General features: G+C 39.6%; 1 protein-coding gene across 4 annotated transcripts in view; it reads right to left on the bottom strand.

Moving 5' to 3' along the window:
- Positions 1-14,575, bottom strand: part of GIGYF2 (GRB10 interacting GYF protein 2) — an 80,073-nt gene that overhangs the window by 13,788 nt on the left and 51,710 nt on the right. For 2 of the 4 annotated variants that reach the window (XM_063132392.1, XM_063132394.1), the window contains exons 8-18: positions 12,059-12,238; positions 8,684-8,895; positions 8,434-8,596; positions 8,166-8,351; positions 7,227-7,417; positions 6,111-6,270; positions 5,130-5,296; positions 4,553-4,644; positions 2,973-3,080; positions 1,803-1,900; positions 224-324 (exon numbers count right to left, since the gene is read on the bottom strand). In XM_063132392.1, coding sequence (XP_062988462.1) covers positions 224-324; positions 1,803-1,900; positions 2,973-3,080; positions 4,553-4,644; positions 5,130-5,296; positions 6,111-6,270; positions 7,227-7,417; positions 8,166-8,351; positions 8,434-8,596; positions 8,684-8,895; positions 12,059-12,238 — 1,658 coding nt within the window. Of the gene's footprint in view, positions 1-223; positions 325-1,802; positions 1,901-2,972; positions 3,081-4,552; positions 4,645-5,129; positions 5,297-6,110; positions 6,271-7,226; positions 7,421-8,165; positions 8,352-8,433; positions 8,597-8,683; positions 8,896-12,058; positions 12,239-14,575 lie in introns of all 4 variants that reach the window. The other 2 variants (XM_063132391.1, XM_063132393.1) reach the window with 1 other exon arrangement.

The following is a 14,575-nucleotide window of genomic DNA, read 5'->3' as shown; positions in this document are numbered from 1 at the left end:
CGTACCGTTTGGATTGGTTTTTCCTAAATCCTGTCTTTGAGATCTCTTGTAAAAGAACAAGACCTGCTCCGAAATTAAGAACTCATTACTAATTTCTTGAACCACAAGAAATTATGGCAGAACAGCATAGGCCATGTCACAACCACTCAGAAAACAGGTGAGATGGAGGCTGTAACTGGAATCGCCAGTGACATGTAGTAGAACTTCATGTACTATTTCTTACCTTTGCAGCTTTGGCCTTTTCAAGCTGCTGCAACTGTTCTAAAGCTGGTCCCTGAGCTGTAGTATCAATTGGGAGATCCCAGACACTGCTTCCTTCCCAGACTGCAAATCAAACAGGATAAAATAGGTTGTAGCAGACTATTGAACATTTAAATTAGGAGAGCGGAAAGACTAGAAACTAGTAATCCTGTGCTATCTGGAAAAAAAAATTCACAGAGAATATTAAGAATATCACAGTACATAGCTTGGACAAACTCTTATTTGGATAAACCTTTTTGTTCCTAAGGGCTGGAATCCTAACTTGTTTAAAGGTATAAAAAGAGAAAGAACCCGCTGGAATTCTTAGAATATCTATACTGAAATGAGGGTCCAATTCTATGTGTCAAGGATCAATTGTTTTACCTCACTGAGAAATCTCAAACAGAAAAAACACAAAGACAATTAAAGATGAAGAAATAATCAAATGAAAATAAACAAAAATAAATTCTTATAAACGAAGGTTTTCACATTATTTTTATTTTATTTATTACATTTCTATACCACTCATTAGCCAAAGTTCTCTGGGTGGTCCAGAAAAGTTAAAACCCCAACATTTTATTTATTTATTTATTTATTGCATTTCTATACCGCCCAATAGCTGAAGCTCTCTGGGCGGTTTACAAATTTAATACATCATGATAAAATATAAAACTTTAAAAATGTCAAAACAGAATGAAACCAAAGTTAAAAATACAACAACACCAGAGTACGGGCGCTGTCCTATGAAGATAGCGGGCAGCCTCTGAACTCAGAGGCTGCTGAGTGTCCACTGCAGGATGGCAGGGGCCCTACATTTTTGCTAGGCAAGGGGAGGGGAGAAGGCTGGGTTGGCCATAGGAAATGTCACATGGCTCAACCCCAGTCTTCTCCCCTCCCTGCCCCAGGGGCATGCCCTTTTCCCATCTCCATGCTCCATTTCCAAGTGTAGAGACTTAGCCAGAACCGTGTTGGCTATGAGGGGGACACAGGGGAGCATGGTTTCTGGGCTCTGAGGCCTGTTTCCGACCTTGGAGGCTATAAACTGATGCTGCCTGGGGAGGGACCTAGGATTGCTCCCTGAAAGCCTGCAACAATGTAAAGATCCAATAACACATTTTAAGCCAAAACTGAAGGACATTAAAAATGGAATCTTAAAAGTCAAGTAATATTAAAACTAGAGACATTAATGAAATACACTTGTTCCCTGTGCTCCCCTCCCTAAATTGCCATAGACGGGATTCACACAAGTCAAAAACATTTTACATAACACGTCCTAACATGGTGCAGCTTAGCGAGGCAGGCTATGACAGCACAGCATCATCCCAAATCATAGTTTGTAGGTTTGGATGCAACAGCAAAGCACAGTTTTCCCAAACTATGGTTTGTAAATTAGCTTCAACCCATGTTTTCAGATCCTGGTTTGGCAAACATCCATAAACAATCATTTTTGAGTCCGTGTTGGTTTAGATATCACTACAAACCAGAGTTTGCTTTTGCAAATCATGGCTTGATGTTATGTCTGAATGTAGCCAATATCAAAATATTCAAAACTGGGTTCGTACCTGTAGCCTGTGGGGCTGCTGACTGAAGCTCCCAAATTGAGCCAGTGTCTGGCACTGATACAGACCTTGTTACAGGCGGCATGTTCTGCTCAGCTTTTCTGTAATTCAGAGAGAAAGGTTCAACATGCTACTTCAAAAAGATTGCTCTACTCAGAAGTTGCAACGAATTTTTTAAAAGCCTTTACTACGATTCCCCCCTTTCTCTCCCTCCTTGTCAGCTGGAACAAAAGAGCCAATTGGATATAACCTTTTGTGCTGGTACCACTAATGTTGTGAAGCTTTCTCAGGCGGAGCATGAAACAAGCAAAATCTAGTAGAGGCTGCCTGTCATGTTGATCATATTGGCTAGTTGTCTTCCAATATTTGTTTTCAGAAGTTGAAGTCTGTTTTACTAACTGACTTTTGCACTAAAATTCTGGACTACTAATTCTAATATTGATGAGCAAAATCCAGATGTCTGAGCTTCATGAAACATTTCTTTATTAATACTGGACAGAATTTTAGTGCAAAGGTCAGTTAGTAAAAGAGTAAAACAGACTTCAACTTCTGAAAACAAATATTGGAAGACAACTAGCCAAAATGATCAACATGACAGGCAGCCTCTACTAGATTTTGCTTGTTTCACGCTCCGCCTGAGAAAGCTTCACAACATTAGTGGTACCAGCACAAAAGGTTGTATCCAATTGGTCTCCCTCCACTGATGGAAGGCTCTTTTGATCCAGCTGACAAGGAGAGAAGTGATTTTTCAGCCATTCCCCCTCCCCCTTTGTATCTCTCCACAACCACTTCCCATGCTATTCTGGGGCTGCAGCTCGGGGAGGAGGAATCACCCAAAATACCTCCCTCGCAGTTCACTGACAGAAGCTTGCCCTCTATCAAAGACTGTTCCACGAACAGTGACCCCGACTGAATACAACCCACATCAATTCTGAATTGGCAGAAAAAAGAGATGTACCTTCAATGGCCACTACTGAGGGCCACGTCATACAATATATATCTTAGGTGGTGTTTTATTTGAAAATGTAGCATGTGAATGTGACAGGTGCATACATGCAAATACACACAAAGACAGATTTGTCAAGGGGTTGTGATTGACTGCAGCTTCCTGTTGAATGTACTGGATTTACTACGGCATAACGTGTCAAATGGCCCTGAAATCTGCATTCTTACCTCATTTTAAGTGCCTGGAACTGTTGCAAAAGGAGAGCCAGCTGTTGCTGTTGCTGAGATGAGAGGGCTGCTTTTTGTTGCTGTGCCATCACCTGTGCATATTGTTGTCTGAAAGAGAATGGGGGGAAAGTTCACTCTACTCACAGAGAGAATTACTAAAAAATACAAAACAGAACTGCAAATGCATATCACAATAACATTCAAGCACGTCAATACAAAAAAACACCCACATCTTGTAAAAAACAATAATTACAAATTGGATCATACTGCACAAGAAAAGTGGTTCTTTAACACAGCCATACAGAACATTTACTTAAGTCATAATGGCTTGGATCTTAGATGTTCATGGAACAATCCTTTTGTTCATGAAAGGTTTTCAATCCAGTGGAAGATCCTGCTGGTGGAGGAGGGGGCGACTTTTGCCAATTCCCTTGCCCCCTGCAGCCCCCACCCCCATTCCAGAGGGTTCACCACACGCCCGGAGCATGTTTTGGGGGGCACAAAGGGCTGCAAGGAGAATGGGGAACCAACAAATATATTCTCCCATTTTTGCTCCACCATTCCATTTGCTGGAATGGACCTTGGGATGCAAGCCATCTACTTTAACCGTTCTCTATTTCCTCATAAATCGGAATGCATACTATCTTATTCCTGAAAAATGAAGTGAGTTGGATCCAAATAAATATGCACATAATGGTGGAAGCTGACTTACCTATCCTTTCCCCACTCAATAGCTTCTTTAAGAGATTAATGGCATAGGCTGTGGTGTGGATGACTGAGGGAGAAGTGGGGAATCACTGAGCAATGGGCAGAAGCAGCCTCCATGAGGAGCAACTGGGACTGTTGGCAATGACAAGTGTCCTTACCTTGCTCCTTCAATTGAACATGACAAGGTCTGACAATGAACTCCCCATTGCACTCAGTCAAGTCACTCGCCCAAATCTAACCATTACTACATTAGCAAAGAGGTTTGTGCTTCCCAGCTGCAAGAGAAGTCATTGGATACTCATAGGCACATAACAAAAACAGCTCAATACTATACAAAAAGGCATGTGTACAGCAGGCAGTTGAGTCAAGGTGTAATCAAAATCATAGCATGTTCTGCAGAAGCTAAATGCTGTGTGGAGGTACAGTTGTCCAAACACCATTATTCAAGAAGCTCAAGGATTTCCACATTTTTAAACAAACCAAGCAGATCCATATTTCCTGATCTAATACATGGATCGGAATACAGTATCCTTCTATTTTTGAACTCTGCTCAACAAAAGTACCAAAGTGCATATAAAATGTGCATTTTAGGTAAAAATGCATATAAAATTACTCATTTTACAGGAAACTGGGTACAAAAAACATATTTTAGGAATACATTAAAATAATTCACATTTTTGTGAGTTTTTTTTTAATTCGCAGATTGATATGGAAACAGGACAGAATGTGGAGCAATGAATGAACACATGCAAAGCTGACATGGATTAGACATAAGACTGATCTGTCCTTCCCTACTCAAGAACGACTGATGCAAAGGTCAGATCACAGAAATAGCACAACAGAGCCAGTGGCAGATCTTTATGTTGACTTACTGTAACAAAAATTGCTGGTACTGGAGGTGCTGCATTTGGTACATGGCCGTGTATTCCTGTTGTCTAGTCAGTCGTTCCTGGTCCAACTCGCCCTGTAGATGTGAATAAACCAGCAACTGAACTTGGGGGGGAATTGCACCAACCATTTGAATTCATTTGATTGTTATTAATATTATCTTATGATTGTAAAGCATACCAAGGGCATCTGATAGTTGGGTGGTATATTTATTAAATAAATAAATAAGGTATTTAATGGGAAGGGCCAGCTCAGCTATAGTCTGTTATTCCTCACCTCTAAAATGGGCATTGTATCTAGGGCTGCGTATACTCTGTACAAGCAAAAAAACACTTCAGTTCTATCATGGCAATCAAATTCCACATTAAGAAAAGCTGAATTATAACTTGCATCCATTAAGCAACTTAAATAAATATGTAAAAGTTAGAGAATTTTCATAACGTTTCTGCAAACGTTTCCAATGATCATCCAAACTTGGCCAATAGCACATGAATCCTTAATATTGATATGTCTTGTTTTAGCTATCTAGTATAAAATTAATTCTGTTTGTCAGATATTTACCATATGCAGAGGTGGTGCTGGACCTGGAGTGAAAGGGACCCTGCCCCACATTTTCATGATGTCTCCAAGTGGTTGGAAGCTCTCATCACATGCTCTTTTCACCAATAGTGACATTGTGAAATACCCAGCCTGGAACCACTCTGTCATCTCCTGGTTACTGAACGGACCTGCAAAAACACCCAACAACATACATGGAAATAAAGATGAAGTCCATGGAAACAAGGAGAGAAAGTTCCACTGAGTGTTGTACCCAACAGCCGCAGCCCATATGTAAGAATGTGTGTGTAGGACCAGTCTTAAGTATACTAACGTTTCCCCAGAAAAAAATATGCATATTTATTTTTATTTATTTTAACATTTATATCCCACTTTTCCTCCAAGTAGCTCAAGGCAATGTACATCCCCCATTTTATCCGTACAACTGTTTGAAGTATATAATGCTGAGAGAATTTGACTGATCTAAGGTAGCATCATGGCAGAGCAGAAATTTGAACCAGATTCTTCCCAGTCCTAGGCAGACATTCTAACCCCTATAAACCACATTGGCCCTATAAACTCACAATGGCTGGGTTCACATGACACACTGCAACCCCAATCAGGAATGCATATTCAAAATGGCAGCTACATGGGCCACAGCGCATCATGGGTTAAATACTCCATCAAGAACAAACCATGGGTTCTCTTAACAACACATAGCTGAACCATAGGGCAGGATTCACATGTAACAACAACCCATGATTCAACAACAACAACAACCCATACTCTGGATGGTTGTTACATGCAAACCAGGTCATTGTTTCTTCTGACAGAAAATGTTTATTCTAAACATTTCTTTCTACTACAGCGACAAAATCCTGCATCTCCTGATACAATTCTATGTACACAAGCAATGTATGCAACTTCTCTTAATACCCCTGTAGAGTAAAAAATAATAAATAAATAAATAAATAAGGACGGAAGGCAGGAAGGAGGAAGATTTACCCTGAATTTCTCCTTGCGGATCTTTGTAGAACCACTTTTGCATGGCCTCGTGGTGTAATGGTACTGAAGTACCCTTTGCTCTCTGTTCTTGAAGCTTGGCTGCTAGCCTTTCATCATCCAGGGCACTGTCTTGCAAATATGCAACCATTTTTTCTGCTTGCTGCAATAAGAGGAAGGAAAAGACATTAAGAATTACTGGGGCCACTGCTAAATTAACTGGAATAAGGTGAAACTCACTAGAATAAGGTGAAATTCTCTAGAGCACCTTTTGAACAATATTTGGTGGGTTCAAGGGTAAAATGTAAAATATGTTAACAAAGTTCCCCTTGGGACTGTACAGATTTTCAGTTCGTTGCAATAACTTTAGACTGAGCTTGTATTGCACAAGGATAATTTGAATCAGGAAGCTTAAACGACGAGCAGGCATATAATCATTCCGGTTAACACAGGAGCCTATCTTAAGTAGAAATCATGTTTGAAAGCACATTTCCTCCATCACTGGTCCAGAGTACCTGGACATCCACTTCAGCAGTTAATAATGATTATGCCTTAGAACAGCTATGTCATGTAATGGAACAGAGGAAGAAATCCTGAGTGGTACCAAAGACTTCATTCAAACTGCTGAACTATTCAAGAACAGTGACCATGGTGCTATCAAACCCAACATATATCAAGTGTAAAGTTGCCCTGAATAATTGCGTACAGTGTTCTGTGCATGCACCAGGGCTTTCCTGACCACCCTTTCCTGCTGCAGCTCCTTGTGCCTCCAAAAAGCTGCTCTTGTGGACTGGAGGATCTTCTGGAATGGTGTGCAGAGCAGCATGAGGGCTGCAGCAGGAATGCAGGTATGAGAAAATTGGTGACTGTCTGGATCCAAGCCACTATCTAAACATTAACTTGACCATTATCGTATTGCTTTTTTAAATCTTTTGTAAACCGCTCAGAAAGCTTTGGCTACTGGGCAGCAGAGAAATGTAACAAATGAAATAAAAATAAATAAATGGCTTAACAACATAGGATACAAATATAAAAATATACAAGAAAAAAGAGAGTGGCATGTAACTAGCAGAAATACAAATTATTTAAAAACATCAAAAGTTCACACAGATGCTCTACCTGTTCTAAATGTTTGAGGCCCTCTTCATCATCAGGGTCAGCAGGAATACTCCCCATGCCGGGAGCTGCTGTGACTGATGTCTGAACAGGCCTTAAGGCAGACTTTGGATGAGTCTCTGACGAAGGAAGATGAACAGGGGATGCTGCATCTGGAGGAATCGGTGGTAAAGGCTGGACAGCAGAAGTTGGCTCTACTGGGGAGAAAAGAATGGACGTAAAATTCCTTTATATGCCCTTGGACTTTTTAACTCATCAGGAATTCTAAATTCTGGCTTTTATATCTCTTTCATTTATTTTTTTCCTGAATTATGTATGTTATTAAAACAAGGATAAAAATACACCTGACCTTCTTACACCTAACATTCTCAAGTTTGTGCTCATAAAATTAGTTTAAGGCCATATTAGGTGACTTGGTTTTCAGAGTAAAAGCTGCGAAGCAAAACATTTTACACTAACAAGAGGCAACTGGTATCCCATAGGCTACATTTGGCCCGTAGATAATTACTCGTTTGTCCACCATCCACATATGCCATTGCATACAAAAGGTTTTTTTTAGCTTTAGCTAACCTCCCCACAGCTGTCTTTGGGGCATAAGGGAAACATTCCAAGGCATACAGGCTTTATCATCTACATGTTTCTGAAGAGTGCCCTCCTTCCCAGGACATGTAGTGAATTGGCATGTATTTTCCATCATCTATGAATACTCTGAAAATGTCCTGTAAGTAGGAGGGGGTCAATGCAGGTGCCATGTGATGCTTTATATCAAACTTGTATTAATTCGTGCACAAAATGTTACAGTGAGTCACTTAACATGCTGACATACTTTCAAAACTGCTTAATTAACTCTTGAATTCTCAGCTGGACTCACACACCATGCTTTGTCAATACAGTCTTATGAGCATACTTTAGATATATGATCTTCCAAACTGTTTTGTTTACCTTCTCTATTGGGCACTTTGGCTGTTGGAATATCCCCTATTTGGTTCTCTTTATATTCTGTTTTTCCTATTACTTCTGGAACACAGTCTTCCCTCCTTTCAAGCAGGCTTGCTGGTAATGGCTCCTGTGGCGGAGTTCCTGACCTGGTGGATGGTGAGGATTCTTTGACTGTTTTTTCTGCTACTTCTGAAATGATTGATAACTTTATTTAACTGATCTGGGAGGAGGAAGCAATATATAAGGGATAAGCATCAGAAACCCCTCTTACCTACTGCTGTTCGCTCAGTCTTAATTGCTTCCCTTACATGGGTCTTATCTAGTTCTTTGGCTTCTTCATTGTGACTTCCTTCTGAATCAGATCGCTCTTCCCCTTCCTCTACTGGCCGGAAATCCATTTCCTGTTCCTCAGGAATTGGCTCCTTTTGAACTTTCTAAGGAGAACACAAACACCAAACTTTATAATTCCAGTTATAAATAATATAAGACACGTTAAATCAACTCCACAGAAAGTTTCTCACTTTTAAGGAGAGAAATGCTCCTGATGAGTCAAAAGTTCCCATTTCTTCTTCAGCGTCTTCCAAGCACCATTCAGGAAGGCTGTCGTCTTCCATACTGCCACTGCCACATCGCACTCTTCGGTAACCCCGTTCATCATCCCGATCTCGGAAATCAAATTCAAACCTTCGCCGTCGCTCCATCTGTTCTCTCCAGCCTGCAGAACGAGGGCCGTCTAAGGGGGCGGGAAAGTAACTTTACAAAAGTGTTCCATAGGGCAAGAACTTGTTTGGAAGGAGAAAGGGATAGAGGAAAACAGGACAGGGAAAAGAGAGGACAAAGTGACAGAACTTCAGAACGCCACTGCAGCTTACGTTCCACCTTGAAACAGGCATTTTATAAAATATCATTACCACTGTTCTTCTCCACAAAGTGCCCTCTTTAAGCCCATTGTCTTCTGGAGCCATATTATTAATATAAATAATTGAATGGCCCAACTGCAAGTAACTAGACCTTCAAGAATTAAAACTCCTTGAGTTAATTCCACAGAAGTTTCTCTTCCTGCACAGTTACTAAACCTTACAACCTGTTCAGACACAAGGGGCAGTCTTTGCTAGTGAAAACATTCTATGAGGCTCTGCAAAGACTGACAAACTCCATTTTATGGGGTTTTACAAGAATGCTTTTATGCTTCCCTTTGAGATCATAGACACATGAATTCTATAACTTCATCAGTCCCCCCCAAAGCCACTCCAAAACTGTTTGCCTTTTTCCTGTCTGCTAGTGAGCAATCCTTTTTTTCTGGGGTTTGAAGTATAACCTGTAATCTGCGATTATTGATTCTATTTACTGAGTCTGCCCTTGTTTTGCATGTCACTATGGTGAGGTAGCCTGCTAGCATGTTAATTCTGTAAAAGGATTTGTAGCTGACAGCTTATTTCTAAGCTTTGCTTTTAATGGCTGTGCAACTGCGACTAAACCTACATGAGACTGAGGCAGGGAGGGAGTGGCAGATTGTGACAGCTGGAAATTACATTTCTCTGCAACTTAGGAGGGTGAAGAGTTTCCAGGTGGGTTGATTCTGGAGTTTGGAATTTGTCAATTTTCAAACATGGCTCAGAACAAGCCACTATCTTTGCTAACTTCATTCTACATGATACAGGTTCCAATGTGTTATCCTAGCAGAAGTGGCTGTTGGTAGCAAAAACCCGGGATGCAGTTATATAGCAGCAAGCCTCTCATTGATTAATTTCAAGACCTAATACCCCAAATCTTTATCTTTTTAAAATGCACACAGTGCCTCGGGGTTCAGACAACATGATAACTAACAATGGTTTAAATCGTCGATGGTTGGTTATTTAACCCACTGTGGATTAGCATGTTGTGTGGTGGGAGTTTTTTTAACCAACTGTTGGTTATTTGACCAAAATAAACAACACAAATAACCAATGCTGTGCAGTTAGCTATTTGAACCACCGTTGGTTATCATGTTGTGTGGAAACTACCGTTGGTTATTTCATCAGCCACAGAATCGTAAGGCAAGAGTGGTCAAAGCTGCGGCGGCGGCTCTAGTCCAGCCAGCAGGATAGATTTACAGCAGCAATGGCTAATGGGATACTACCAGGAGAACTGAGGGGGCAGAAAGGGCAGGGGATGAGTGAGTCAACTCAACGTGAACTAATAGTCAATTCATTATTGATCCTAAACCACACAATGGTTGATTATCACCATGTTGTGTGGGGAATATCCCCCAGATAAACAACTGTCAAGCTGATTATTACCCCACCATTGACTATCGTGTTGTCTGAACGCAGCCAAAGAGAACAGAACTTTGACCAACCAGGGATCAAGAATATTCAATTACTTGTGTTTCATGGCCTAAATGATTGGGATACTTTCTACCTGTAGTGACTAAAATATGCACTCTTAGCAGCTTATTTTTCTATTGCTAGAAAGTTGTTTCCTTTCTGTTGTGTCTCGCAGAGACATCTATGCAGCTTCCTGTACCTACTTTTAATATATTCCATAGCATGGAAGGGAAACAGCAGCTTCAGTCCTGAGGGCACAGAAAGCTTTAGCCCTAAATATTGTACATACTCCATTTAAACAAGGAATACAGCTCTCAGGAACTGTGTTATTGCTGGTCTCATAGTTCTCTGGCGCCAATATGACAACCATTGATTCTATATCAAACTAATTTTAAAAAAATAATTTAGTTGGAGATGTTATTCATTTATTTATTAAGACAGTTGTATCCCACCCTATATCACAAGGATCTCAGGACGGTGTACATATAAAATCATACAACCAATATAAAACAATAAATATACACAATTAAAAACAAATTAAAATCTGAAAACAGGAGGAGAAAAGCACCCAAGTCAGGTGAAAAAAGAGAGAAGCAAATTCACAGGATTAGCCTACAAATAAAAAGTTCAGCATCCTAAAAACAAATTAAACCATTAATAAACTAAATCCAGTACAAAATTTAAAAACAGTAAAACCAATTAAAATAATTAAACATATGTTTATGCTTGGTGAATATTAGCCACAAAAGGCTTTGTTAAAAAGCCATATCTTAACTTGGCACCGGAATAAAATCAGCATTGGCACCAGTGGGGCTTCCAAGGGGAGGGCATTCCACAGCCGGGGTGCCACAACAGAGAAATGCAACAGATCCAAGTTCTATCATCAGTAAGATATGCTAAAACTGTTATCACAACAGTTGAAAAGAAACAAGAATGTTTTTTGTAGTCTACATAATGCAGCATTCTTTGTGACAAACATTGAACTCTACTTCTCTTCAAGTAGCAGAAAGTACCCACTAACATTTTAGCCTCAGGACATTTGCCATATGGACAGATTACTTTTTCCGTTCTTAATAGATGGGATTCAGTGTTGATTGTTGTCATGCTAAATGGATTTTAATTATTCGTGTCCTAAGTACAACCCTCACATCTGATCATCATGAGGTGCTGGTTCAGCTGTTTTAATATTGTTAGGACACACTGCTGCTTTATTGTGCATTTATCAGTATATCTGACGTCAAGAATGCAGTATTCACCATGACAAACATCTCTTTCTTCTTCTATTTAAAAGAAAGCTTACAAGAAGCCTTTCTGATAATATTTCAGCATCAGGCGTCATCGTTAAAAGAAATCAGATTTGAGAACATTTTGTGGAAAGGGAATCAGAGAAGGTAAGACGAGTTCTTTTATTGTCTATGTATTCTGGAAATACTGGGTTAAGAACAAACCCTTAAAAAAAAACTAAAAGTGATGATTGCCATCAAAGAGCAGCCTTACAGCTACTTTTTGCAAGAACTTTTCCTTCCAGATTTTGTTCACTAACTGCCTTTTTGACCAGTCTGTGGTTCTCCTTTCTGTATTTCCTCTCACCTGGACTATGAGGACGCCACCTTTCACCATCCCTTCGTGAACCAGTAAGCCGCCAACCTCCATCATCATCTTCACCATTTTGCTCTTCCCTGAAGATGCGCCAGTTCTCGCTCTCAGAGCGAATAAATTCGTGCTTCCTTGCTGCTGTTACTGTTCCAACATCTTCAAAGTTTGGTCTCACTGCAAGCAAAATTAAGTGTACAAGTATTGAATATATTTGCCAAGAAGGGCATCTGAAATATAATTCAAAAATGTGCAATTTAATTCATAGAAGGTTAGGGTGAAAGAACAGAAGACCAAAGGTATGTTTCTTCACTTTTTTTTTAATGATAATTATTTTCTTTAAGCTATTTTTGTGTTTTTTGTGGGGTAAAAAACCCAGAAATTTAGGATTTTAATCTCCGGAAAGGAGATTTAGTAAAATAGCTACAGCACAGCTGTAACTATTTAAGAACGTCAAAAGTTCACTCTGCAACAAGTGAAGGAAGAGCATCTGCAAAGTTTGTTTGCATAAACAGTTAGATGCCACCTGATGTTCAACGAGATAGCTTTACCATAGTTCAGAGTATCAAGACACCATTCCTGGTCAGTACAAAGTTTATAATGTTGCAAGGATTATGCTGATTTTTGTTCGGAAGTGTTCTTAAGCAGTGTAAAATCCAACTCAGAAGAAAAAAATCTATTTTCTATCTAAAAATGTAATTCAACATGAACTTCTACTTATCCTAGAATAATTAAAACTTAGAAGCAGCACCTCTAAAATTTACATTTGAATCAGCAGCAGTTGTTCAATAAAAATCAGTATCAAATTATTTCCATTAAAAACTTCATTGATATCTGTAGAATACTGCATTTCAAAAAGCAATGTAGAAGATAAGGGCTACAAATAATTATTAAGTCATGATGCTGCTTAATAGCAATTACAGTAGCCTGAGAACAAAAGAGGGAGATTTTACATTTCATAGGGTCAAGTTTGTTTTGTGGATAGAAATGTGGGGCACTGAAGCAGTGAAATAGTGGTATATAATGAAGTACAGCTGCTCATCATGCCGGTCCCCATAGCCATGCCACCCAGGAGAGTCCAAAAATGCAGACAGCTATGTCGATCCATATCAACAAACCAGTTCTAGCATTTTCATCTCCACCAGCAGCAGGTCTTTTGTAAAGTAAATTAGTCTTAAAGGCCCATTCAAGAGCAAGGGACCTCAAAATACTTTGCATTACAACAGAGCAAGGGGCTTCAAAATAATTTGTATTACTTTGCAATACTGTTGTTGGGAAAATTCATTCCCTCCCCCCAAGCTATTGCAGCTAAGCTCAGAGGGAACAAGGAATTCAGAGGGGGTGACAGATATGATCAGGATCCCTGTGAGCCTTGGCTCCACTACACTACTACATTGAAGTATAAACAGTGCATAGTGGAGAATAGCATGATCTATAGTTCTGGCATTTGATGTCTTTCCAAGCATTAACTATAGCAGTCTATGAGGTTGCATTAGGGGAAGGCTTCAATGCCATTCTGTTAGATTAGGATTCCATAAAACCTAGAAGGAATTTGGGGGGGGGGGGGCAGCATACCAACGTTTAAGATTGCAGTCCTAAGCAGACATTCTAGAGAGAAAGTTACAATGAAATCAGTGGGACTTACTTTTGAATAAACATGCATATGACTAGGCTGTAAGTCTCTTAATTATGGGACAGCACAAATGTGTTCATCAACAGGTAGCAACAGATTTAAAAGCTTAAGCAGACTAAAAAGTGGAAAAACAGAAGAGGGTGAATTTTTCTTTCTTTCAAACTGCAACTATGAATAACTCGGATAATATTACATTCTGAAGTTGCTAAAAAGTAGGAAGTACAAGGTGACCACACACACCTACTTCATAGAGTCTAAAGTTCTGTAAATATGCACGTCGTTTATACCAATAGTATATCCATTTTACTGGGTTTAAATTACTTGGCGCAGTGGTCGGTGTTTGGCCATGATTTCCCAGGATGAAAAGAAAAAAGAAAAAGATCTGTGGCTTTGCCTCAAACTAATTGACTGGACTTCCTGAGGAGAAGGAGCAGTGAAAGGGCACCTGCATTCCATGTCTGACCCAAAGCCAGCGATGGTGTTTATGGAAAAGTTCAGATACAACAAAGACATCCAGCCAACAAAGTCTACAGCTATGTAATTTGAAGTTTTAAAAGGGACTAACTTCAAAGTACTGAAGTGGTGTTCTGGAATACAATCTTTTGAGAACTTGTTTATTGAGGATTTTTTTTTACTAGAATAGCAAATAATAATGTCAACAATGTTTCTATAAGATATACAAATGCCCATACTGTTCTCTACTATACTGAAGAGTTTCCTGGCGTCTCTCTCTCTCATGTTGGGATAATATGGACAAGAACACCAGGTTTTCAAGTTCCTCAAAGCACTTTCAATTGTTGGATCCAAAGAGGTGTGTAAACAAATCCCCCAAAGTTAAAGGCAGCTTGTGATGCTGTGGAGGAGGAGCTTTTTTTTTCTTC

This window comes from Elgaria multicarinata, chromosome 8, assembly GCF_023053635.1.
Source record: "Elgaria multicarinata webbii isolate HBS135686 ecotype San Diego chromosome 8, rElgMul1.1.pri, whole genome shotgun sequence".
Lineage (NCBI taxonomy): Eukaryota > Metazoa > Chordata > Lepidosauria > Squamata > Anguidae > Elgaria > Elgaria multicarinata.
The sequence above is the reverse complement of the archived record's forward strand: the minus strand, read 5'-3'. Positions and strand labels throughout refer to the sequence as shown.